This window comes from Triticum dicoccoides, chromosome 7A (assembly GCF_002162155.2).
Source record: "Triticum dicoccoides isolate Atlit2015 ecotype Zavitan chromosome 7A, WEW_v2.0, whole genome shotgun sequence".
Taxonomy (NCBI): Eukaryota; Viridiplantae; Streptophyta; class Magnoliopsida; order Poales; family Poaceae; genus Triticum; species Triticum dicoccoides.
Window position 1 is genome coordinate 82,285,901 of NC_041392.1, and position 26,990 is coordinate 82,312,890.

General features: G+C 44.8%; 2 protein-coding genes and 2 non-coding genes across 4 annotated transcripts; 3 read left to right on the top strand and 1 right to left on the bottom strand.

Moving 5' to 3' along the window:
- The first annotated feature begins 2,454 nt into the window (after positions 1 to 2,454).
- Positions 2,455 to 2,526, top strand: TRNAD-GUC. Its single transcript has one exon. It is a non-coding gene; the product is annotated as a tRNA-Asp (tRNA).
- Positions 2,527 to 2,639: 113 nt separating this feature from the next.
- On the top strand, positions 2,640 to 2,711 carry TRNAP-UGG. Its single transcript has one exon. It is a non-coding gene; the product is annotated as a tRNA-Pro (tRNA).
- Positions 2,712 to 3,538: 827 nt separating this feature from the next.
- On the bottom strand, positions 3,539 to 6,175 carry LOC119332197 (probable 2-oxoglutarate-dependent dioxygenase ANS). Its single transcript, XM_037605369.1, has 3 exons — positions 5,655 to 6,175; positions 4,831 to 5,152; positions 3,539 to 3,965 (listed from the first exon to the last, which is right to left on the bottom strand). The coding sequence occupies exons 1-3, from the start codon at positions 6,122 to 6,124 to the stop codon at positions 3,717 to 3,719; spliced, it is 1,041 nt and encodes a 346-aa protein (XP_037461266.1). The 5' UTR covers positions 6,125 to 6,175; the 3' UTR covers positions 3,539 to 3,716.
- Positions 6,176 to 11,773: 5,598 nt separating this feature from the next.
- LOC119329528 (TOM1-like protein 6) lies at positions 11,774 to 18,902 on the top strand. The gene is made up of 9 exons (XM_037602592.1): positions 11,774 to 12,052; positions 13,274 to 13,352; positions 13,440 to 13,538; positions 14,206 to 14,319; positions 14,489 to 14,628; positions 14,738 to 14,819; positions 17,130 to 17,215; positions 17,610 to 17,861; positions 17,947 to 18,902. Exons 1-9 carry the CDS (start codon positions 11,949 to 11,951, stop codon positions 18,719 to 18,721), a joined length of 1,731 nt encoding a protein of 576 aa, XP_037458489.1. The 5' UTR covers positions 11,774 to 11,948; the 3' UTR covers positions 18,722 to 18,902.
- The last annotated feature ends 8,088 nt before the right edge of the window (positions 18,903 to 26,990 follow it).

The window sequence follows — 26,990 nt, forward strand, 5'->3', positions numbered from 1 at the left end:
GGGTGGATCCCTCTCTTCCACCTAATCCCCTCAAAATCCTTCCTTTCACAATCCTCTTTGTTTAAAATTTTATTTGGTATAACATTTAAAAATCCAATCTTTATAATGTAACTAACTCCCCTTATATCCTTGCTACAGAATTGAAAAGGTCACCTAATAAAAATGACTTGAAATCACTATCTCATAATTTAGCAGCAGTTTTTCCAACAACAACATAATTTTACATGACTTGAAATCAATATCTCATCACAACAACAACATAATTTATCATAACAGCATGACTTTGAATCCCAAATCCCAGCATTCATAATTTATCATAACAACATAATCTTTCGCAGCAAACAGTTCATCACAGCCACAACATTATTTTGAAACAAAGATATTGCAGACAAATGTATCCATCTTTTGGTGTCATGGTCATCTAGCATTGAGAACCTGAGAGAAATTTATCCATCCGGCTTGTTTATTGTGGCTTCTTTTGGTGCTTGAGAACCTAATAAAACAAAAAGAGATGAATATTAGAGTGCCTTGAGAAAAACTGTTACAGCAAATAGCTTTGCTAGATAGATGAACGATTAGTTCTATTTACAAAGCGAGTAATACATATGAAAGTATAATAGTAGATTTCGTCAAGTATCGCCGGAACATAGTAAGCAATTAAGCATAATAAATGCAAAACAAGTCCTACTACTTGCAGATAATAAAATACAAATGCAGAGATACGGCAGTATTCAGTTTAGATGAATAGAAATAGTATTACCGCAGAAATCACTACTACTACTTCTACTCGCAGATAAGCAGCAAAGATACATCAGCCAACCACAATTGTCATAGCAAAACTAGTTCAGTACAATACTAAACTGAACATGTACAAGTCTTTGGCCCTGGAATAAATTTACTCTTAAAATAAGAAGATATCCAAGCGGCAGGATTCTGTCAAAATAAGAACATGTCTAAGTTGAGAACAGAGGGAGTAGATGGCACAAGGCCATCCTATCCTGTACACTGTTGCATGCATGTTCCTCTGAGAGCATGTTCATTTTGATTGTATCCTGTACAATGATTGTTTATCCAGGATAATATATATCACTACCATTTGAGCTGCATTTTAAGTACTGAGAAAGCTAAGAGGTAAAAAGGCACAACCATGTAAGCTGCAGTTTGAGAGCTAAAAAAAATGTGGTTGTACTAAAGAAAAAGAAAAGGTGCTCAGCTACAACACCGACTGTTGTACTATGTCACAGAAATATGCAGGTTACGCACAACAGTTTACAATCACCGCACATACGCACAACAGTTACAACATCAGACTATCACCATCACCATCACTAATTTACAATCTGCACCACACTGCCATCAGCATCAGCATCAGATCATCACAAATGAGCACTACTAATGCTACTATATATCTCTAGATAGGCAGGCAGATCGACCGCGGGATCAACAACTGTCACCAGGAGGGGGCGAACTTGGTTTAGAATCAGCCAATTTATCCTCCTAGATGCATCATACCATCACCAACACAAATTTATGGCAATCTCGCCGGCTAGGGTTAGGGTATAAGAGGGGCTAGAAGAGGACGAAGTCCTTGGCGAGCTAGCCGGGTAGGGTTAGGGTCCATGTGGAGCTGGGGGTAGGATACGTCGTTCTTGGCGTGCTCGCCGGTGAGGACGAGGCGGACGGAGGGCGTGCGGGAGGTGGCAGCCATGGCGAAGACTTGCCTCCCGGGAGAGGAGGGGGAGGGGAGGGGCGGCGATGACTTACCACCGGGGAGAAGTCCAGTATGCCGGAGGAGATCGCCGGCGTCGAGGCGTTGAGCGGCGCGGCGTCTTGGGGAGGAGTCGGCGGTGGCGTCTCGAGTCGAGCAGCCAAATCCTCGAGCCCCCTCGAGGGTTCTGAAGCGCGTGGAAACAAGTGGATCGAAGGGGAATCGAGGGGGTTGGGCCGTCGAAACCCCGCGTACCAAATGGACCAACGAGGATTTGCGAGGATTCTGGGTGGGGTTAATCCTCTGAAAACCCTTAATCCTCTGGAAACCCCTCCGACCCACGCGAAACAAACGAGGCCTTTAATGATAATTTGCCACTATCGGCTTGAGCCAGCTCCAGCAACATTTGCTCTAGCTCTCTCCTTCCCGACGCAGGCTCATAGTGTGCCCTTGCGACTCCCCTCAACACTCATCAGTGTTGTGCCCAGCCGTCACCACCTCTCCCCATGCCTCCGCTACCGCTCCACTCATCGCGCCTCCTTGGGGCGCCGGCCAATTGATGATGTCCGACCTCCACTGCTCGCCACCGGCACCAGTGCTCCTCCATGGCCTCTCTCTATATATCCATTTGAAGGAATCCTCATGGCCTTGATCTCATTTTTTTTTCCTTTTCTAAGCTGGGTGAGGCTTTGAGTTCTCAAGATTCAGCCCTACATATAGTGTCCGCCAATAAAAAATACATCCAAGTCGTTGTAGTATAGTGGTAAGTATTCCCGCCTGTCACGCGGGTGACCCGGGTTCGATCCCCGGCAACGGCGAATTTTTTTTAATCTCTGTTATTATTATCACCTGAACGCATTACTCATGTCGTGGTTGTGGCTGATTTTCTGATTATGTTATATAATGTTCCGTTTAATTATTATCATCAATTGGGCGTTTGGTCTAGTGGTATGATTCTCGCTTTGGGTGCGAGAGGTCGCGAGTTCGATTCTCGCAACGCCCCACTTTTTTTTTAGTTTTCTTCTCACCCCTGATTTTTTTTTCCCAGTGAACGCCGGTGCCACTGTTGAAAAAAAGGGCTTTACTTACCCTAGATAGATCTCACATTTGTCCTCCGGAAAAAATTACACGGTGGCATCTTAACTTAATAAAACCACTCAAAAAAACAATCTGAACTTAAAAAAAGAGAGGCTCACTGGCAGATTGTACCTGCATTTTCTTTCATTATTAGGGATGAAGAGAACTTGTGTTCTTCATTCAATTAACCAAAGAAAGGGTTGTCCCGTCAAAAAAAAAGAAAGGGTTGTCCAATAATCCCTCTGTCTCAAAAATAAGTATCGTTAAATTAGCACAACTTTGTACTAAGTCAGCGGCACTTACTTTGGAATGGAGAGAGTACTACTCCCTCCGTTCCTAAATATAAGTCTTTGGAGTGATTTCTATGGACCACATACGGAGCAAAATGAGTGAATCTATACTTAAAATGCATCTATATACATCCGTATGTGGTTCATAGTGGAATCTCTACAAAGACTTATACTCCCTCCGTCCTTGAAAGAGTGTACTTCCAACTTTGTTGGAGGGTCAAACTATCTCAAAGTTGACCAAGTTTGTACAAATATATATCAATGTTTGTGAAACTAAATGCATATAATGAAAATATATTTTATTGTGAATCTAATGCTACTAATTTGATGGCATAAATGTTAGTGCACTATTGTATAAATACGGTCAAACTTAAAAAAGTATGACTTTCCAACAAAGTTGGAAGTACACTTATCCGCGGACGGAGGGAGTATTTAGGAACGGAGGGAGTACATAACACGGGTCGACCAAAAGAGACATGAATTATTGATCATAGCATTCAACTACACGGAGGCTAGAGTAAAATTTCACACAAACAAATCACATTATGTACAACCTTGTTTTCCACCTCTTTATTGATCAAGTTTGTCAGGTTCGCGCTGTGTGTGTAACAAATTTTTGTGGTACATTTCAATGGCCCTGTCTATTGCTCCATCAGGAGGGCGTCGATATTGCGCTTGCCCTCTGGGCCTTTGCTGTACCAGGATGAGACATAGTCGCCGTAAACCACATCCCGATACTTCTGCGGATGGTCCTTGCTCACGAGCTGGGGGGCAGTACATATTTTCTGAGATTTAGGTGGATCGTAGAACGTCGCCACTGACAAGCGGGCACGGTCGGCATTGACCACAGCTCGATGCACGGCGCTCTTGTATCTTCCGTTGGTTATGATCTGAATCATGGTAGAAAACATGAGCAACATATGAAAGAACCATTTAGCAACTATGCAGGAGGAGATTTTCAGCTTAAGTTTAGGATCAACGGTTTGGTCAAAGACCATGTCAATCTAATGAAAGATAACAAAATGTACATGCAGATGTCAATCTAGTGAAAACATAACAAAATGTTCATACGGAAGAAGCGTGGCCATATGATAAGATTTGCACTTATTCACCAAAACATTGAACATGAAGCATAAAAAAGAACGCTAAATAAACTGGGATTAATTAGCATTCTGCATGTAAACAGAAGAAAGAAAATTGTGTCATGATGCACAATCAGTACATTATGTGCTGCCCCGCCAAACAATTGTAATGGTTGGTGTAATGAAGTTTACTGACAAATTGTTTCTGACAGTTTACTAAATTTTAGCTGATGGAATATCAAGCAGCACATCCTTGAACTAGTAGTAGGTTTTATTCCTACCAGTATTCCAGCATCTGTTGATTTTGATCAGATTCATACAAGCTATCGAGAAATATTGAATTGAAGTCGTCCAAAATAGAACAGGGTATTGTAAGTATATATGTTAGACAGACCCTAGAAGTCATATCACTGATTGATTAGAGGGGATGGGAGTTTAAGTGGGAAGGGGAATGGGAGTTGAGAAAGCCAATTCCCACCATTTTCTTCCGACGGGATACCCTGTTAATTCGTGGGCAGAGTTTCCTCCCACACTAATTCCAATCATATACCAAACAAGGGAATGGAAGTAAAAGTCTACTTCCCATTGCCTAATCCCTCCACAAACTCCCATTCCCCTGCCCAAGTGATTACCCAACAGGCTGTTAAGTAATAAAGCATGTGGAGGTATTTACCTCTGTCTGGTCAGACAGAATTACAAGGATTGCATCAGGCACAGGATGCACAGGTATCCACATCCCATCCTTGAATACCTCGAGCCCGCCCACATCATCTTGTATTAGAAGTGTTATTGCGCCAAAGTCAGAATGAGATTGCAATCCGAGAGCAAGATCTGGCTGTGGACAAGGGGAATAGTAGCTAACGGTGATGTTCTGATAAGCTTCTCCCACCGCTTCTTGCAGGTAGGAGGGTGGCAACTTCAGACTTTCAGAGATGATGCACAGCAATCTTTGGGCAAGGACTTTCATGCTGTCACTGTATTTTACAACAGTGTCCCTGCAAACGTTGCAGATATATTAGGCTATTTGTTCTTGTAAAAACATGTTAATGTGATAGAAATTGTAGCAACATGAGCAATAATGATACAAGGTATCTCATGAGATGTACTCCCCTGTAAAGAAATATAAGAGTGTTTAGATCACTAGAGTAGTGATCTAAAAGAACCTATGTAGACAATTAGAAAATCACACTGAAATGGTCATTTCTAGATAGTACTAGAAATTAAATCGCACGGAAAAAAATGTGTGTGAAATTCTGGTCCAATAGAGAGTCGGCGAGATAAAGTTTTTCCTGAACCTAAACATGAATCTAAAACAGAGACAGTGTGTTTTGTCAACATTTTTTTTTACTCAATCCTGCATCTGAGCATGTAATTCATGTTTTTGTTATTAGTGAATTGCTCATAAAATGGCCAAAGCAGTCCAAAAATTCTACAAAAGATATGGAGCGTGCACATTTAACTCGTAGGAGCTACCAGGGCAAAAAAAATTACTCTTACCTGTATCCTGGCACGAAGTCGGGCCACCGGGCGGGGTCCCGGCGGGACTCGGGGAGGGTGTGGTGGTCGAAGTAGTCGCGCCAGTCGAGCACGGAGTCGTCGTTGGCGAGCATGCGGCTGCCGTACCCCTCGGCGGCGGCGCCCCTGGCCGGGTCGCAGCCGAACCGGAGCTTCTCCGCCATGGGCGCGCGGAAGAAGGCCAGCCCGGAGGCCCGCATCCCGTCGAGCAGCCCCGGCGGGCCCCCGTGGTTGACGACGTGGAAGGCGCCCCACTCGGCGCACGCGCGGCCGACCGCGTCGGTTGTTGCGGCGGCGGCATCCGAGAGGTCCACGACGGGGACGGAGAGGGGGGCGGCGAGGGAGGGGGAGGGGCCCGCGCGGAGGTCGGGCGGCTGGATGTACTGCGCCGGGAGGTGGGGCACGCCGGCGTCGGCCAGCGCCTGGACTCGGGGCGCCGCGGCGGTTTCCATCGGTGGAGCGGTTGGGCAACTCTCCGGTGCCGTGGTGGTGACTGCTACTGTGCTGTGCTGGTAAGACCGACCGACCGACTGACGAATGGAGTTCTTTTTTTCCTTCTTCAGATTCAGAATTTCTATTTCTGCCAAACCAGGAGTACAAACAACTTGAAAAATACGGAAATTACATTGGAGTCTTTCCGGCAAAAAAAAAAAATGGAGTCCTTGGGACACATTGTCTTCTCCTTGGTAGGGGCGATGGCCTGCCTTCGCATGACTCTCCATCCTCGGAGTAAGCCTGTCGTTGTTGATCACATAAGAGTAGTCATGAAGGCCATAGTTTCGCTGACCTAACACCTTTAAGAATAAGTCATCATAATTGAAAGAGTTGAAAATCCAAGAGCATACCTCATTATTTCTTCTAGGCGTCACACCGGCATGAGATAACGCACCGACGTGACAAAGATGAGTCCGGAGCACCAAACCACATGGGGTGGGAGGGGGAAGTGGTTGTGAGCGCGTCGCATCGACGTACCCTGTAAACCTTAGCCTCGTTGTCCTGAAAGGTGGCAAGAGTCGACGAGGATTTATGCCCTTGAGTCGTTGGTGCCGCCAAAGACGACATCATTGAGATGGACAAGCCGGAGAGAAAAAATGTATTCACCAGACTGGCACTGCTGCCACAATCAACAATGTGCCACCGAGAAACCCTAATCCTTAACTATGTACGGATCGACCCCGAAACACTAGGGTTGCCCACCCATCGAACCGCTGGGGAAGCCGATGGAGAAAGGGGTAACCAATAGGCTCAACACCGATGATGATGGGTGGCGAGGAATGACGAATCGTCTTGATTGCCTCTCATGACAAAGGGGAAAGATGAGGAGAGATAGACTACGATAAATTGTTTGATTCCACATGGGTAACGAAAATGATTCCCTTCATGAAATTTTGTTAAGTTACACTACTGTATCATATATAGAGCATACAACAAATCAATGTGAACTACCCATAAGAATGAACATCTCTTATGGTATTAAACCCCCTTGGAACGGAGGTCCTAGTGCATCCAGGTAATATGCAATCATGGCCCCACATGTTAGGAAGTCGATTGGTTGTTGGTTGCGGTTGGGCTTGTTTACACGTGGACGTGACGCTTTTATGATGATCGGTGGACAAATATTTAAATTCATGAACACTTTTTAATTTCATTAATATTTTAAAAAATCATGAGCATTTCTGAAAATCAAGAACTACTTTGAAATCCGAGATCATTTCTAAATTCATGATCATTTCTAAAATTTGCAAAAAAAAATTATCGCGGGGAACATTTTTTCAAATTTGCTAAATTCGTGAACATTTTTTACATTCACAGGCATTTTTCAAATACGTATATTTTTAAATTAATGGGCATTTTTTACATGTTTTTAAAATCATGAAGATTCCTTTGTTTTATGAACATTTTAAATATTGTCTCTACTTTTTTCTGTTTTCCTTCCTCTTTATTTTTTTCCTTTGCTTCTTTGGATGGGCTGAGGCCCATCGGGGGACCGGTAGCCAACCAAAGTGAATGTCCTGGGGTGTGTGTGCCTGGTCGTCCTTCGACGCGTTGCGCGTTGAATAGAATCTCCCGCGTGTTGAGTTATTTCGTTGTCGGGGAAGGGGCAAACTAGTTATCTGCTTTCGTGTGTTTGTGAGGGGGTGGCGCCAGCTTGCTGGTTCTGCGGTGAGCGACCGGGTCGCCGCGTTCTCCATCTTCCCCGCCAGGCTTCTCTGAGCGATGCATTCACGGTGGAAGACCGATGTTGTGCTAGTGCCGGGGAGAGGTAGAACGACAAAAGTTGGACGCTGGAGAGCCGAGCCAACATGAGCACATATCGGAGAATCGTTGTAGCTAGGCCCTGTGGCTGTAAATCCAACCTCAAGGCTGAGAGGCGACTAGATTGAGAGATTCGAGCCCTTTGAGGATGAAAGTCAGGGTAAGAAGAATGATTTTGAGAGCAGAGGCATGAATAGATTGGCTTGTATGGGGTCGTGCATAGTACATGGGCCTAGGGTCATGCTTACATGTGCCAACAAAGCAGGGTAGTCAGAAAAAATAAAATGTATATTTTGGTGTATAAGGTCTGATAGTCTGTTTGGTTTATGTAGGATGAAAACTGGCTATACATACCCAAACACAAACAACTAGTGATGGAAACGCCGAATCGAACACCATCAACCGAATAAATCAGCAACATCGGTCAGCTTAGTTCAGCTTGATTCTTCGACTTTTGATGTAAAAGTGCTCACCTTTAATTGTAATAGCCCGGCCGAGGAACGGCGCGACAAAGCGCGCCTCACCGTTTAGAGCATCTTCAACGGACGCGCGAAACGGGGCGCGCGTGGTAAACAGACCCTTTAGCGCGCGCCGAGCGTTTTGCCGCGCTCCAGCGGCGGCGGGAAAACCACGCGCGCGGGAACCGCTTGCGCGCGCGCGAAAAGGCGCCAGCTCGCGCGCCATATTTTGCGCGCCGCTTTCGCCGCGCCTATAAAGTCCAGCGCGCGCCACGCGCCTCTCCACGCCTCCTCTTCTCCTCTTCTCTCGCTCTCTCTGTGCCACGCGCCGCTCCAGCGCCCCGCCACCGACGCGCCTCCGCCGCCCCAGCGCCACGCCATGCCGCCGCGCCGCCGAGGAGAGTCCGGCTACCGCGGCGTCCGCCTGCGCCCCAACGGCGGCTACTACGCGGAGATATGCTCCGGCGATCTCCGGCTCGGCCTCGGCACGTACGGGACGGCGCGCGAGGCCGGCCGCGCGTACGACGCGGCGGCGTGGCACCTAGGCCGGCCGCGCGGCCAGATGAACTTCCAGGACGTGTACACGCTCCAGCAAGCGCTCGACCGTGCCCCGCCGCCGCGTCTGAACACGGTACAAGACCATGCGGAGCACGCCGAGCGGCAGCGACGCCTCCTCGTCGCTCAGGAGGACGAGCGGGTCATGGCGGAGTGGCGCGCCCGCCACTCGGAGGACGTCGCCTACGAGCAGGCCTACTGGGCAAGGCGTCGCGAGGAGGACACGCGAAGGCGCCGCGAGGCGCGGTTGGACAGGCGTCGGCGCAAGGCGTTGGCGAACGCGCAGTCCGATCTCGTTGCAGCAGGTGGCCAGTCGTTCTTCACGGCGAACGATGATCGGTGGTTGGACATCTGGCTGGATACCTCTGACGACACCGCCGAGGAGAATAATGGTGATGATAATGATGATAGCGATTTGGAGTAGTTTTCTATCTATGTATGCCGTAGTAGTTTCTATCTATCTATCTATGCCGTAGTAGTATCTATCTATCTATGTATGTCGAACTATCTATCTATCTATGCCATTGCACCGATGTAAAATATCTTTGTATCTTTTTTTATCTATGTAATTTTAATTTAAAAAATATTGTACAATGCGCGCGCGGCTTTTCAGCGCGGCTGCTGGAGCAAACGCTGCGCGCCGCGCCAAACCAGGCGATAGACGCGCGCCAAATCCGTTTTTACAGCGCGGCGTGTTGGGCGCCTGTTGGAGATGTTGTTAGTCCTGACTTGAAAGCTCCAAGTCGTTGCATGGGAAGCATGGAGTGCAGTGATTCAACATCCCTTGACCATAAAAAAAACACTTCTTTTTTGCGATGACAAAAATACACAACTTGGGACGCTAGGTGGCCAGTGATATACGCCCGTGGAACGCGGTCATCGGGACGAGGAGGACTTTGCTTAGTGATCCGTGACTCATAGCAGCGGCATCGGCAAGTGGGGGTGGCAACACAAGCGGAGTACAGAGTCCTAACTTTCAGGGTAAAAATCCCTTAATTGATTGTGTCTGGTAGTGATCTTATTGAAGGCATTGTTTTGAGAGCGCGGATCTTCTCCAAGGTGAAAACCTAAGATCTAGGGTCTGGCGATGACGATGCGTGTGCACTGTTTTCTTTTGGAGGCGTCACTTTTGAAGAGTTTGGACTTCAGGTGTTGTTTAGGTGGTGGTTCGTGCTGCAGCTACAAGGAAGATCACTGTAGCGGGATCTTTTATTTCTTTTTTTTACTGTGTGTAACGATAGTGTCTTTATGATATTGCGTTGTTGCAGAGGATGAGTGTAATTGGTACTCCCTCCGTTTCTTTTTAGTCTGCATATAATATTTGGTCAAAGTCAAGCTTTGTAAAGTTTGACTAACTTTATATTAAAAATATAAACATTGACATTATGAAATCAACATTATCAGATGCACCACGAAATGTATTTTCATACTATATAGTTTTAATATTGTAGATGTTCATATTTTTATATAAATTTGGTCAAACGTTGTGTAGTTTGACTTTGACCAAATCTTATATGCAGAGTAAAAACAAACGGAGGAAGTATCTCCGTGATATTAATATATTTTCCTTATCGAAAAAATACCGAAAGCATGATGTAGACTGAATATTAGCCCGAAGCAATAATGGTTGGAGTCAATCAATTGAGTCGTTCCTATCAGAAACCACCAGAATCAAAAAGTCTTGGTCGTGATGTAGAGCGAGGCGCCACGCAACCAACGGTGGTCGGCGGCGTGGGAGTGGCAACCGACGAAGCCCTCCACCATAGTGCCTTTGCTGCGCTAGCTAGGCCCTGTGGGTTCAGTGTAGACCCGCCCGCATCTGCGTGATGTGCTCGGCGAAAAGTTGTGGCCGGGGTAAGCTTAACTAATCAAAATCTGATTCAAAAAAAAATTAATTAAAAGCTACAGACCCCTAAAAATTTTAATTAAAAGCTACGGGAGTAGTATTGACAAAAGTTTAGATTTTACCCCTCAAAAAAAGTTTAGATTTTATTTGTCATGTTACTTGCGCCGCCGCCGTGATCCTTCTTTTGAACAGAGTGCCGCAATGATCGAGATTGGATATGTATAGAGAGTGTGTGTGCGAAACAACTTATCCGCAAAAAAAAGATGACAAGAACGGGAAGTACCATTTGGTGCCTTGGTGTATACATACGTACATCATATGAGATTGTTTTAATAATTAAAGAAGTTTGAAAGTTTTCTTACAATGAACTTGACTTTCTTTTGCACTAGTATAAATTTTCACAACTAGAAAAACCAGCGTCTCAGGGCAAAAAAAAATTTAAAATTATTTGCTTTCATAGGTCACTATCCACACAATTTTTTGACTGAATTCTTTTGTCAATTTTCGAAAAGAAGTCAATGATTTTTCTTTTCTTTTTGGTGGAACTGTTTTTAACCGTGCAGTGGAAGCTCGAGTTTATTTTAAAAATATCTTCAAAACTGATTTTTTATTTAATTGTTAAACTATTTTTTTATGTGATGTGTATATACGCCCATGGACCAGAAGGACGGCTCACGTGGAGCTGGGTGTGCTCTTGGAGGAATTGGCCTGTACTTTTGTGTGTCAGCCTAGCACCAGTGACAGCAACAGCCCGTGAGAGATCGATTCGATTCGCGGGCCTCCACCACCACTCCGGCTCCGGATAATGTTTTCCGCTGGATTTTCCTCTCGAGGGAATAGTGCGTGCGTGCGTGCGTGCGTGCGTCCCTGGCATGGCTCGGTGCGCGGAGCCGGAGTGCGACCGGCACCGGCCTCTGCCTCTGCCTCGCACGGACCGGAAGCGCACAGATGCGCCTAATAATGGCCGCCCGTTTTGTCTTCTTCTTTACCGAAACCGAAACCGAAACCGATCGCCCGAGTCCCATTCGCACCGCTCCAATACCATACCGCCATCGGCCCTCCATTTCTCTGCGCGATCCTGTCGATCCTCCCCCGCGTACGTCTTCCGCGAGAGAGAGGCGAGTGGAGAAGGGAGTCGAGGAGCCAAGGTGGGCGGTGGACATGGCGGCGGCGGTGAGGGTGGAGAAGGCGACGAGCGACCTGCTGCTGGGGCCCGACTGGACCCTCAACATCGACATCTGCGACGGCGCCAACTCCGATCACGGGTTACTCCCTTTCCCTTCCCTTCTCTCCCTGTCCGTTACTCTCTCCACCGGCTTCCTTCCCAGTCCTCGATCGGTTCCTGTGCGACCGCGATAATCGCTCGAAATCCGTCTTCTCGATCCGTTCCTTTCCTTCCTGTGCAACCGCAACCCACTTCCCGTTTTCTCTAGTACTGCTATTCTTGTTCTTCCTCATCTTAATATGCTAAAAAAAATAATTATCGCCTCGCGCCAAGGTTATACCAGAATTTGATTGATCGATCGATAGCATGATTGGGCGCGCAGCAATTATAATAGGTGGAGCTCAACCAACTGGCAGTTCAGAAAAAAGCAGAGCATCGGATATAGTGGACATACAAAGTATAACTGTATAAGCATATAGTACGTACGTACAGTTTTTACTCTGAAAAGACGGGACTCATGCATGAATGGTGCTCACCATATTTAGGCTTGGCTAGTAGACAACCTGGATTCAGGCACACCAGGATCATATGAGCTGCTGTCACTCCAAATTCCAAAAGAAACTGCACTAGACCTGTTTCAGTTCAGCAGAAGCAGAACATCACATGTAGCGGCAAAACAAGTAAGTGTATGCATGCACAGTTTTCACTCTGGAAGAGTGGAACTCCTGCACTGTATGGTGCTCTAAATGGTCTAGATTGTCCAGATTCAGGCACACCAGGACCTCTTGGTGTAACCATTGGAGCTCTGGATTGCCATAATTCAGAATTACTGCACTAGACATGTTTCAGACAGAGGACATCTGAGCCGACACACCATTTTACTTCTTTCCTGCATTGACTAAGTCTGTCGTCAGGTTTAATGTATTGAAAAGGTTAGGCCATCCTACCCACACATCACTAAGAATTATATAGGCTGAATAACTGATGCCTTTTGCCGCTGAGATAACATGTAATTGACCAAATAAAACCCATATTCACACTGAACTTTCTCAAGGAACATCCTTCAAATACTTTTGAAACCAATTTGGGATACCGCCTGCCAATCTGGTGGATGAGCTTTACCACGGATCAAACCTCTCATGGTAGGTAGTTATCATCTGCAACATGTTCCAAGCAGAGCGGTTACAAGTTTGCAGCCTCGTTTTGTGTGGTCACGACATTAATGATGTGACAGGCGCAGAGAGCTTACATCCTTACAGTTTTTCTGACTACTTTCCTACAAGAGTAAATGGTTGAGCTTACACATAAACCAATGATTCAGGCAAGCAAAGGAGGTGATTAAAACTGTGAAGAAGCGTCTTCAACACAAGAATTCATCGGTTCAATCTCTTGCATTGACGGTACATTTCTCTGCTTGTCAGCCTAAGTGAATTTTTAGTTCTGCTCTGTTTGTGCTTGTTTGAGAATGCCGTGAACTGGGATTGCAGCTGTTGGAGACTCTGGTGAAAAATTGTGGGGATCATGTGCATTTTCTGGTTGTAGAGCGCGGTATATTGCCAGAAATGGTCAAACTTGCCAAGAAAAAGGTTAGTGTTCTAATACATGCCGTTGTACAGTTTGTTATCTGGAAAAGCCACTGAATGTTTATTTTCTGAATCATGAAACTAAGAACTATAGTATATCATGTAGGTAAAATTCCTTCCATTTTCTGGTAAATAGATGGCTTCACACCCTAACATACTCTGAGTTGACATGAACATAATCATGAGATGCATTAATGTTTTGGAAGACACACACATATGTTCTTATCCGGCCAATGTCAGAAAATTAGTTACAATCAGCATGGACGTAGCTCCATGGCTTAAGAACGATTAGTTAAGGTCTGAATTTTTGAAACAGACAAATCTCAGGTGGTCACGGCATCATGGTTAACTGTAGATCTTTTAAAATTGCACTCCCGGCACTGCTACCTGAGGAAACTGAGATATGCAGGATTTCTTCTCAAACTTATTGGGTAGTAATTTTGTTTTTAAGTTTTTCCCCTTTTTAAGTAAATTCATAAGATCTTGACATTCCATTTGGCATCCATGTGTACTCATCCAATCTTTGCTCTTACAGTCAGTAACTTCCTAAACATTACATTTACTCTGGCTCTCTGTCTAATAAATTCTAATTACCATATGTATCATAAATTTTTTGTTCTCTAAAATTTTGTTTTTGTGGTATTGATTAAATTCTTCAGTATAACCACAGGCAAATGTGCAAGTGAGGGACAAAATTTTGACACTCCTTGATTCTTGGCAAGAAGCATTTGGTGGGCCTGGTGGGAAGCACCCTCAGTTCTACTGGGCATATTCTGAACTTAAGGTATTTTTATTGTCTGCTAAACCATTCAGAACAACCTAGACTTCATGACACACCCTTTTATTCTTCAACTTTCGAAAGTCACCCATCAGATATGTGAATCTGGTACATATAGTTGTTAAATCTTGGATCATTTTGTTTGGCATGTCCCAATGAGCCTCTTTAATTGCAGCAATCTGGTTTAGAATTTCCTAGGCGCTCACCTGAGGCAGCAACAATATTCGCCCCTCACCTTCAACCAGGGATCGGGAGTCCAGTCAATTCGTCCTTGAGAGCTGATGGGATGATTTCATCAAGTGGCTCTCCTCTGAGGTAACCATTTATTTTATATTTTTATGCATCTTTTGTGTGCTCCATGTTAGTGTCTGAGAAAACGGATGAAATGTGTTCCATGTTATATGACATATTTTTATCTGTTTAGTTTGTCAGACCTGCAACGCATTTTAAGTGCCGCGGAGCTACTAAGTGAGATGCTGAGAGAAGTAGATCCAAATGATCATGAGGTATATAGATTTATTATGTTTTTTCTTCTATTTATTTATTTTTTTGCAGAAGAAAGAACTTTATTGATTTAGAACAGTACTATTACAATGAGCTATATAGATGCATAGTCCACTTGGCTAGTTCAGCCAACAAATGAGCTACTCCATCAGTCCATGGTTCACTTGAACTTCTGGTAACAAGTGCATAGCAGATTTCGCCAATTCTAAGTATGCTTGAGTCCAATTTGGCTATTCTCTAGCAACCGCTATGAAATTCTCACTCTTGTACTTTGAGCTCTTTCCAAAAAAAAACTGCCCAACATAGGTCGGATTGAACTTTCGACTCCTTGCTTCTCGCTCTTCACTCTTGCCCTTCCAGCTAACCCTCCTGATCGACCTGGGCTGGGGCCTGGGGGTGACGCGGCCTGGCATTCCTGGGCATCGGGCGGCGGCTGCCGGCAGCGAGGTGACCGGCGGCTCTTCTCACGGGTGGGTGGAGGCAGAACAGCGGGTGGTCGGTGGAGGCCTAGGCCTCGGACGGTGGTGGCGGGGTGATGTGTGGAGAGCCGATGGGGCGCGGGCTGGCACAGTGGTTGCGGCTGCTCGGCGGCCCCCCATCTGGATCTGGGATGCCCAGATCTGATGGGGCGTCGCCCGCCCTTCCCAGGTGTGTTGGATGGCAGTAGGGCAGCAACGTGGACTGGCCGCTGGTGTGGGAGTTTGATGTGGTCCTCCTGCCCAGGGTTCGTTGCTCCTCGCGCGACGTCCGGCGCTCAGTCGCCCTGGAGTCGATGCACGGCTTTGGGCCGCCTCTGTTCCGGCCAAGGTAGGAGCTTGCGTTCAATCGGGGGGCGTCGTCTCGTTATGGCGTTGGTGAAGGACCGTGGCGTTGGTGGTCGTGACAGTGCTGTGCGGCAGTCGGATCAGTGCTGTAGGCCACGGATTTGGCGTCATTTGAGTTGATGGCTTGACGATGGCCATCGGCAGCTACTAGGTCATGTCCCCCTGGTCCACCGGGATTGGTGGGGACTTCAGGCGTGGGTGCCCCTACGGTGGCGGCGCTGGCCCTGGCCTGGAGGCTGATGCCGGGCTTTTCCAACCACGGCTTGTGCACTGTAAAGTGGACGGCTGGCAATTTCTCATGGCATGGATGCCGGGGCGGCGGCCCTGGAAGGTGGTCCGCATGGTTGGCTCTCCGGAGGGCACCATGGCGGTGGTGGTGGCATTGTCTCTTGGTTGTGTGGGTGGCGAGAGGCATAGCGCAAGGTGGCCCGGGCGCGCTCTCGGTCTCCGTGGTGGCGCCTCGATCAGGAAGGATCTAGGGATGTGAGATCATCATGCTTCTTCTAAAGACCTCATGGTGGCATGCGGGAGCTACCGGGCGAGAGCTCTGCGCTCTGGCACCGATGATGGCGATGCTTGTGGCCGCCGCTATCTTCTTGAAGACGTCGTCGTGGTGTTCCCCTCCTCTGTCCATTGTGGACTCGACAGCAGCGATGCATGGCGCCGACATCCCTCCTCTGTTCTTTTTCGGTAGCATAGTCGCGTGCGGTGTACGTGATCCGATCATCCTGGGATCGACTTTGTAAGAGGGCTACCTCTCTACCTTGTATCATTCGGCCGTGTACTTTGTTCGGTTGTTGCTTTATATATAAAGCGGGGCGAAAGCCTGTTTCGAGAGATTTGACTAGAAAGTAATGTTGAAATCCAAGTCTACGTCGCAAGTTTCTCGCCCTTTACTTCCACTGTCTTGTTTCGCAAAGGAAGAGCAGTTTGGGATTTTTTGTGCCCCCACAAGGCAGAGTAGCTCCTGAACTGTCCAAAGGCAGCACAATCCTCAACAGCTCTACCCAAGAAGATTCATTGCCACCGTGGATCCTGCATCAGTGAGGAAGCAGGAGGGTCGTTGCTGGTGTTGCCATATTAGAGAAAACCATGAATACAGAGGTAGAATAACCACCACCAAGGTGGGAAAAGAAACCTGTCGCCACCATTCCATATGTGAGAGGGACGATCAAGGTAATGAGATCCACCAAGGAATCCACCTGCTGACATGTAGTCTTTCCCGAGCGGTCGTCCGCATGGGTCACGGCGCAAGTCACTGCAGTGTACAACCCTATTGTTTGTTCCTCTATATTGATGTTTGTAAATGTCATAATATTTAAAGTTTTCACTAATTTGTTTAGTGTGGTACTGTTGTATGCTCAAGAACACTTGTTTGCATCCAACGTAGATGAGTCTAATCTTGAGGGTTTGAAATGATTTATTGTTGCCTTGTGTTGGTCACTACACATGCAAATTTCTAAATCACTGACATGCTTGTCATTTTAGGCTGTGAATGATGAAATTATCGCGGAACTTGTGAACCAATGCCGATCATACCAGAAAAAGATCATGAGTTTGGTTAGTTCAGTGAGGTACGTGCTGTATGAACATTGTCTCCTACATTCTCGCATCTTATTACCTTTTATTAAGGGATAAATATGTGGCAGCAGTCATATCATCTTTTGCTATGAAGGGCATACTTGGTTTAAAGGATTTCTGTGTGTAACTAGTGTGTAAGAATAATCCGATGTTTCTCCACGCAACCTTTCACTCAGATTGTAATTCTGTTTCAAATCAATAACGATTAAGATTCTCCATCGAAAAATTAAACCCAGACCGAAGTCAAGCTTATTACCTGGACACTTCCCTTGTATAACATGACAACGTTAAGTAGTGGCAATCATTGTTCAGAGGCAGGGATCATTTTTACAGAATGACAACCGCAATTCCATATAAATTATCTGACGTTCCTGTGCTGCATTACAGTGATGAGGACCTCTTGAGCCAAAGTCTCGACTTAAACGACAGATTGCAAATTCTGCTTTCCAAACACGATGCAATTGCATCAGGTTCCCCTCTACCGGGTGAAGAAACGGATGTGTTGAGTGAATTGCCCAGAGGGATCACTACACCCCCTGCAGTAACAGTTGTTCCAGAAACTGCCATTGTACCAACTTTTGTCTTGGATGATGAAGAGGAAGGGGAGGAAGATGATGAGTTCTCTCAGTTAGCTCGCAGGTCCTACTGATGACCGATTTTTATTGTTTCATACTTTGTTCAGTCTATCTTGCATGGTTCGTTGCTGATGAATAATTGTGATCAGGAATTCGAGATTCAGGTCAGCAAATGACAAGAGCGCCTCTTCAGGCGTAGGCGCATCATCGTCGTCCACGCAGGATGGAACAGCAAGCTCAGCAGCTTCTGTGACCACTACAGCATCACCATCTACTTCAAGCAGTGCATTAGCATTGCCTGATCATCTAGCTCCTATAAGGACTTCTCCAGAAGACAAGATTATGAGCGACCTCCTTGCGCTCACCATAGTGTCAAGCCCATCACCTGAACCTGCCTTGCATCCTGGTGGTTCCCCAACCAGCTATCATCCACAGCCTCATTATGTAGACCCAGAGCAAACAGCTGCAGCGCACAATAGCTACGTCGCTCCTTGGGCTCAGCATCAACCTCAAACTGCACCCATTAAGCAGCAGCAGCAGCCGCCACCTCAACCTCAACCACAATTTCCTTACAACCCATCTCCTTACCCGCCACCACCATGGGCCCCACAGGACAACACCGAGTCAAACCCTTTCGTGGCATCTTCGTCGCAGCATCTTTCTACCTCCAGCTCGTCTCTTAAAGTACCGCCGAACATGAGGCCCCTACAGCAATCGCAATCTTTTGGCGTACCGCTTCGAAGTGCCGCGTCAGATTCACCGACAAACAAGAGCCTGAAGCAACCAATGTCTGCAGGGTCTCGCAGGCCGTCTTATGTTCCTTCTAACAAGTTCTTTGATGATCTGCTCGAGAGAAATGCGGATGGCACTCTGAAAACGGGCAGCACGGTAATTGGAGGAATGTCCAGTCCATACAAACCGTAGTGATGCTAGTGGAATCATACATACCAAAATAAACTGTAGCGATGACAGCGGAATCAAAATACTATGAAAGACTTGCATTGTTTGTCTTGATAACTGCTACGATTTCAAAATACGAGCCAATAAACCATGGTGATGCCAGTGGAATCAAAATATGAAAGATTTGCATTGTTTGTCTTGATGACTGCTATGATTCCATTTGGCCCGCAAACTTTGCTGCCTTGATTGGTTTGCTTGATGCTTCTGGGGGACATTAGTAATTTATGCGAAAACAGAGCATGTGAAATCCCCAATCTCTTTAGTTCTGGAGTTAAAATTGATTGTGCACTTCGATTAAGATGCCATCGAGAGGTTGATGCAATTTGTGGAGCTGATTTCTTATTTCCTTGCACTGGACAACCGCAGAAAGAAAGTTGGTGTGATCTTGAACTCTGAAGGCAGTCCTTTTCATTTAGATTCAAATCACCCCTTCAATCTCCATTGATTTTTTAGACTGAAGTCATTACGCTCAGCTTCAGTTTGGCTTCAGATATTCACCTTCATCACTCTGATCCAGATTCCATCTTATAGAAATGGACTTCCTCAGGCACTTGCTCGGCTAGAAAATGTAGTTCAAATAATTTTCAGTTAGATTTTCAACTAGCCTTTTTCATTGCTACCATTGTCCGATGGCCCATATGAAGCAGGAACGGGCTTGTGTTCAGGTGCTCGTTAGTCATTAGGTACACAAATATATTACATAGCATAGGAGTATATGAACTTTTGTACTCCATAACTAAATCCACGTCAAGTATTTTGGAACGGGTGAACACTTCTCATCTTTTATAATATTTCCCCATTTAAAAACTGTTTTTTGACAATATCATTTAAAAATTTAAGCAAAATATATTTTCCTACGATATGTTCCTATTATTTATACCATCTTTTACAATCGTTCTTAAATTTTTTTGAGGGGTACAATCATTCTTAAATTTGTTAAATATAAAAAAACACTAACACCATATGGGCTAGGCCAGAGGTGCGCAATAGACTAACACCCACAAAGAACTACCTCAAAAAAAGACTTGCTTCGCCGCGGGTGCTCGATCGGTGCGACGTGGACTCGGTGGAAACACTTTATGAAAATGCGGTGGTGGCCGGGCCGGGCGGTTTTCTTTTCCTGCTTCATTTTTTCCTTTGCTTTTTCTTATATGTTTGTTTTCGTTTTCACTCCACATTTTCGTATATATGAAAAAAAAAGTTTCTATACAAAAGTGCACAATTTTTATGAACAAATTACAACATCTAAATTAACTACACATCTAAATAAATATAACTACACATCTGAAATTTTCCTAATCTTAAAACTAAACTAAATATAAACTAAAATAATCTAAAAAATATGTAAAAACATCTAAAAATAGCATCTAAAAACATCTAAAAAACATCTAAAAATCTAATAGCACGGCGCAGGGGCGCAGGGGCACGGCGGAGGGAAAAAAGGAAAAAACTCCCAGGTTACGACAAGTAACGCATATACAGTGTGCCACTTGTCACAACTTGAGAAGATGGAAGTGATCTTTGCAAGCAATACTCCTAGTGATTTCAGAAGTTCTCTTTTTGTTTTTTGAGGGAATTTCAGAAGTTCTCAGGAAGGTAACGCCCGCATTAGCAGGCGCTCCGAAAAAGATTGCTGGGCTGTGGCCCATGCACAGCGGTGACTCGCGATAGACACCCAGCGCTGGCCGCTTGTTTGCTTCCCCGGTGGGCCCTCCCGCTTCACGAGAAGCCAGCGAACAGACGGACCACGATGTTCTGTCTCGATTCGGAGTAGGAGGATACCTGGCGATTCGATCCGGCCTATATATATATGGGTCTGTCTATGTTACATCTAGATGTGAGATATTATCTCACATCTAATATGATGTCACATTTTGTTTGTGGCTCTTTCATTGACAACTTTCTACAGCTGGTTCGTTTAATTTTTGTTTGATGGTTGTCCAGCCGAGTTTCTCCGTTGGTGCTAAACAAGCTGAGTGCGTCTCGACTGGCCGGTATACACAGCTAGGGACCGAAGCTTCTTGGTTTGTAGCACACAGGAAAAAAATATCTTAAGTGTGTCGTTTCGTCTCAGAAAAAAACAAGAAAAAGTTGCAAGACAAAAGCCACACTTAAGAAGGAATCGAACTACCATGCTCCAACTACTTAACGCGTGTCTTCTAGCCACTAGAATAAATGGATGTTTGCGATAATTAATCAGCGTGAATATTTAGGAACTCACTACATCGTCAGATTTGAAACCTTTTTGGACATTTATTGAAAATTTGTGAACAAATTTATAGATGCAGAATATTTTAATAAAAATGTGAACAATATTTGTAGTTGTTGTTGCAAACATTTTTGAAGACACAAGCAATTTTTGAAAACGTGAACAATTTAAAAAACTCAAAAAGTTTTTAAAATGCATTTTTTTAGTTTTTTTGAATATTTTCTAAAACACTAACACTTTCCCAAAAACACGAATTTTTTTTTTGAATAGTTATGTCACATCTAAGTATGACATCATCCCACGTATTGTCTCTTGTTTGTTTGTCCAAAAAAATCACAATAGCAGGCGAGTGTGCCTGGGCCAGTCCCTCCGCACATGGACAATTGTGAGTCGATAGTTGACATGTAATTGGGCCCCTACAAAATATACGCCCCCTAGTTGCGAGTCGAAGGTTGACTTGCAATTGGGCCCCTAAGAAACTACATGCCTCGAGTTGCAAGTCGGGGGTGGACTTGCAACTAGGGTGAAAACAAAACAACACCCTGAGTTGCGAGTCGATGGTGGACTTGCAATTGGGCCGACAGAAACCCCTAGTTGTAGGTCCAGGGTCTAATCGTAACTACCATGAAGTAAGAACAAAAAAACAGGACCCCTCCCCCCTCCCTCCGAGTTGCGAGTTGAGGGCAGACTTGCAACTAGGGCAACTACAAAACTACATACCCGAGTTGTGAGCATATATATGGTTGACTTGCAACTGGAGCAATTACAAACTACATCCATCGAGTTGCAAGTCGGGGTGGACTTTTAACTTGAGTGAATACAAAGTACATCCCCCAAAGTTAAGAGTTGAGGATGGACTTGCAACTAGGGTGCGAGCACAAGGTGAACTTGCAACTGGGCCGAATACTAAAACTATATCCCTCGAGTTGCAACTAGGGGTGGACTTTTAACTTGAGTGAATACAAACTACATCCCCCAAAGTTAAGAGTTGAGGATGGACTTGCAACTAGGGCAACTACGAAACTACATCCCCGAGTTGCGAGCACATGGTTAACTTGCAACTGGACGAATACTAAAACTATATCCCTCGAGTTGCAAGTCGGGGGTGGACTTGCAACTAGGCCGACAAAAAACCCTAGTTGTAGGTCGAGGGTCAAATTACAACTACCATGAAACAAGAAAAAAAACCCGAGTTGCGAGTCGTGGGTAGACTTGCACCTAGGGCAACTACAAAAACTACACCCCGGAGCTATGAGCACATGGTTGACTTGCAACTGGGGTGATTACACACTACATTCCCTCGGGTTGCGAGTCAATTCTGGACTTGCAACTGGGCCGACAGAAACCCCTAGTTGCAGGTCAAGGGTCTCAATTGCAACTATGATGAAACAAGAACCAAAAACCTACACCCCCCTGAGTTGCAAGTCGGGGTGGACTTGCAACTAGGGCAACTACAAAACTACATCCCCAAGTTGCGAGTCGAGTGTGGACTTGCAACTGGGGCGATTACAAAAACTGCATGCCTCGAGTGGCAAGTCGGGGGTGGACTTGCAACTGGGGCGATTACAAACTACATTCCCTCAAGTTGTGAGTCGATTGTGGACTTGCAACTGGGCCAATAGAAAATCCTAGTTGCAGGTCGAGGGTCTAATTGCAACTACCATGAAACAAGAACAAAAAAAACACCCCCTGAGTTGCGAGTCGAGGGTGGACTTGCAACTAGGGTAACTACAAAACTACACCCCCGAGTTGCGAGTATATGATTGGCTTGCAACTGGGGTGATTACAAATTTACATGCATCTAGTTGCAAGTTGGGAGTGGACTTGCAACTGGGGTGAAAACAAAACAACACACCCGAGTTCCGAGTCGAGAGTGGACTAGCAACTGAGAGAAAAGAGGTGGGGACCGAGTTGCGAGTCGAGGCTAGACTTGCAGCTGAGGCAAAAAGATGTCTAGGCCTAGTTACAAGTCAAGGGTGAGATCACAATTGGGACAAAAAGGTGGAGCCCGGTTGCGCATCGAGGGCTGAGTTGCAAAATCGGATAAAAATAGTTTGACCCTAGTTGCAAGTCAAGAATGAACTTGCAACTAGGACAAAAAGAAGTGGCCCTTCAATTATATGTCGGGGTGGAGTTAGAACTCGAAAAATGAAATGGTTGGCCTCCCTGTTGTGTGTCGATAGTGGACATTTAAAATGGGGAAAAATGAGGCCGGGGCCTGTTTCGTACCATGGGTGGACTTGCAAAAATGGGACAAGAAAAAACGGCCCCCAATGTGACAAAAATGGATCAGTCCAGTTGCGTATCGAAGGTGGACTGGCAAATGATAGACAAATTGGTCGGGTCTATCGAAGGTAGATTTACAATTGGTAAAAAGAATGCATTTTAGGGTTGGAGTTCCAAGTAGAAGAACAAATTGGTGGCACTCATTTTGTGTTCAAGATGGACTTAAAACTAGGACAAAAAAATTGATCGGACCTAATTGCATATCGACCGCAGGGCAAAGCATGTCTTTTTTACAAAGCAAGTATCGTCGGCATCGAACTTAAAAGAAAATAGAAATACGCAATGACAAACGACATAGCATGTTTTTTCCACTTCTACAACACATAAGAGATGAAATAAGGCCACAAGAGTGCAAGAAAAAAAGTCCAACAAAAAAACACACATGCACCGTGAACAGGTCAACAGGTGGAGACAACAGAACATGCAACGCATGAATACATTAGCCGACGATGCGAGATCGAGAATTTGCGTTAAAATTATCCAACAGACAACAACTTAGATGAGACATTACTAAATCTTATCTTCATGAAGTTTAGAAGGAATGAGGGATAGTGTCAAAATAATCCGGAAAGACGACGACGTCACCGACTAAAAACAACACAAGAAATAGATTGCTAGTGTGCAGTGATAATGGGCCGACAAAAGCGAAGCTAAACAGGCCTAGGCCAACAAAGAGGATATGCAACAAACAAACAACGACAAGCGAGACAAAAAAGAGGGCTTGCATAAAAAGTTTGAAAACTGAATTAAACGATGACAAATTTAGATGAGACATTATTTAAGAAACAGTTGGAAATTTAAAAATATGCTTATAAAATTTTAAAAATCATGGATTATAAATGATAAAAATATAAAAATACATATAAAAACCAAAAGAAAAATAGGGAAAAAAACAAAAGAACGAAAAAAACAAGAGTCAGGTTCCAAAAGACCGAACAAAAAATACGAGTTGGCAACCTAGCTTTCTATAACTCACGGAACTACATTCAAAAATAAAAATCACGGACCTACCAGTACCTTGTCTTACCTTTCTCTACTCTAATATCACATTGCTTCAAAAAATTATACAGACAACAAATACGCGGACAATCCACAGTCCAAAAAATGATAGAAAAGAGTTCACAATCGAAACAAACAACGACTGCGAGCCTGAGCCCACGAATTAAAAAGGATCAACAACGGCCCACCACCACTTGCATGGCCGGGACAGGCCACACAGGCCGGCTGCGGCAGACAATGCAAAGCGAACGGGTGCGCCAGACGAGACGATCATGTTTGCGCGAAAATTAAAGACAAACAGTATCAACGGTTCTGGACTTAGATGTGAGATAAATATTTCATATCTAGATGTGAAATAGCAAACTCATATATATATAGATCACTTGATCCCATAGAGATTGGCCTGACCGTGATCGACCGACATACGAGCCTTACAGTTCGGAGATTGATTGACGATTGAGGACGACGAACGACGATCGATGGGGTCCTGGCTCTCTTCCCCGGCCGCCGGCGCCGAGGCCGACGCCGCCGCGCGCGCTGCCGGCTTCCGTTCCCGTGCCCGCCAGGCAAAACAGTGAGTAGTTTACTCCTCCCGGCTTGTCGTATGGCCGAATGGAATGTGCATGCGCTGATGCATGTCGATGTTTAGAGAAAAGTATACTTTTCGTCCCTCGACTCTTGGTGAAGTTTAAATTTGGTCTCTCAACTTCGAAACCGGACAACTTGCACCCCCAACTAATGAAACCGAACAAGGTTTGTCCCTGGTCTCGATTTTGACCGGTTTTGGTGCTGACTGACCCCGGTTTTGACCGGTGCCGACTAAAATTCGCGTAATTTTTTCATATCCGTGAACTTTTTAAAATTCACATACTCTTTTCAAATCCACATAGTTTTTCAAGGTCGTGCAATTTTTTCAAAAATAAACATACCTTTTTCAAATATGTGACCTATTTTGAAATTTGTGTACTTTTCCAAATCCATGATTTTTTTAATTTGCGTAATTTTCTCAAATCAGTGTATTTTTTCAACTTCGTGTAATTTTATTGAATCCAAGTATTTTTTTTTCAAATCCATCTGTTTTTTAAATTCGCGTACTTGTTTCAAATCCGCATACTTTTTTAAGTTCGTGTATTTTTTTCAAATCCGTGTTCCTTTCCAATCCATGAACTTTGTTTGAAATTCACATACTTGTTTCAAGTTGACATAAATTTTCAAATCCACACATTTTTTTCTAATTCGCGAAGATATTCAAATCCGCATACGGTTTCAATTTCACATAAAATTTTCAAACCCAAAAAAATATACGTGAATAGGAATAAGTATGTCAATTTTTAAAAGTTACATGCATTTAAAAAAAACCACAGGAACTTTAAAGAAGTACGTGAATTTAAAAAAAAGTACGTGAACTTGGAAAAAGTACGCAGATTTGGAAAAGTACACAAATTTTTAAAAAGTTCACGTATTTGAAAAAAATACCCGAATTTGAAAACATTAAACGGACTTGGAAAAGGTATGCGAATTTGAGTCGGCACGGTCAAAACCGGGTTGGGACAGCACCAAAACCGGTCAAAACCGTGACCAGGGATGAATCTTGGCCGGTTTCAGTAGTTAAGGGCGCAAGTTGTCCGGTTTTGAAGTTAAGGGACCAAATCTAGACTTCACCAAAAATTAAGGGATGAAAAGTATACTTTTCTCCGATGTTTATTTATGGTGACAAGCGCCGCGACGCCAGCCATGCTCGCATATACACCCTCCTCGCCCTCCGCCATTTCAACTCCAGGAACCAGGTATATATGTACCTTGTTCACTTAGTATTTCTTTATCAGAACAAGACGGCAAATCAATCCAACTGTGTTAGTTCTTAGATCATCAAACCCACCGGGGACGACGAAGGGTTTGGTTCTTTACTTAGCTTCTACTCCCTCCGTTTCTAAATATAAGCCCTTGTAGATATTTTAACACGGTCTACATGCGGATGTGTATAAATATATTTTAGAGTGCATATTTACTTATTTTGCTCTGTATGTAGTTCATATTGAAATCTCTAAAAATGCTTATATCAAGGAACGGAGGTACTAGTCTTTTAGCATGGCATGGTAAAGAAAAGAACAGAAGAGTGGCAGTGTGTGTGTGTGTGTATGTTTGGATTTGCTTTTGGATCTCTGTTGCGACCGTGCAATGAAAATCCGGAGACCAAGCTCAATAATTAAATTTTACATATGGAGTATGTGTGTGTCTGATTTTGAGATGCATATCTGCAGGATGCTATGTTCGAGCCTGCCGCGGAGCCCATGGAAGAACCCAAGCCCGCATGCGTCGGTTTCCGACAAGATTTCTGGTATCATGTCAGCTTTTGGGCTAGCCGGAGGGATGCCGCCACCAATGAAGAGCAACAATATTTTTTTTGCCGAGCTACGCTTTGAGTGCCGCACCAGACGTTTAGTCGTCGAAACATGCGCTCTCTTGGGTATTTAATCTGACCTAGTTAACTTTCCTATAAATCACCTTCACTCATGGACGCATACACGCATGCATGCTAACTCATTTTTTCTATGTATTTTTGTGTTTGGCAGAAAAGCCCCTCTGTCGTTTCAAAAGCAGTTGTGCGTTTTGCCCAGATAAATTTCAGATTTTTCACCCGAGCTGCACGGAGTTTACATGTGGAAAGAAGAGGCACAAAAGGAAATTCTTCAGGGAGAGTGAGATGCTTGGCAGGGCTTTCATGCGTAGACACGCTTA

What these genes read in the sequence shown, in the direction of transcription:
- LOC119332197 (XM_037605369.1), bottom strand. Translation starts at nt 6,124, where the DNA reads ATGGAAACCGCCGCGGCGCCCCGAGTCCAGGCGCTGGCCGACGCCGGC. An exon ending in GACTTCGTGCCAGGATACAG is followed by an intron (nt 5,153 to 5,654) that starts GTAAGAGTAATT and finishes CAACGTTTGCAG; the next exon opens with GGACACTGTTGTAAAATACA. An exon ending in TTCTGTCTGACCAGACAGAG is followed by an intron (nt 3,966 to 4,830) that starts GTAAATACCTCC and finishes ACCATGATTCAG; the next exon opens with ATCATAACCAACGGAAGATA.
- LOC119329528 (XM_037602592.1), top strand. Translation starts at nt 11,949, where the DNA reads ATGGCGGCGGCGGTGAGGGTGGAGAAGGCGACGAGCGACCTGCTGCTG. An exon ending in TCAAGTGGCTCTCCTCTGAG is followed by an intron (nt 14,629 to 14,737) that starts GTAACCATTTAT and finishes TTATCTGTTTAG; the next exon opens with TTTGTCAGACCTGCAACGCA. An exon ending in TTCTCTCAGTTAGCTCGCAG is followed by an intron (nt 17,862 to 17,946) that starts GTCCTACTGATG and finishes AATTGTGATCAG; the next exon opens with GAATTCGAGATTCAGGTCAG.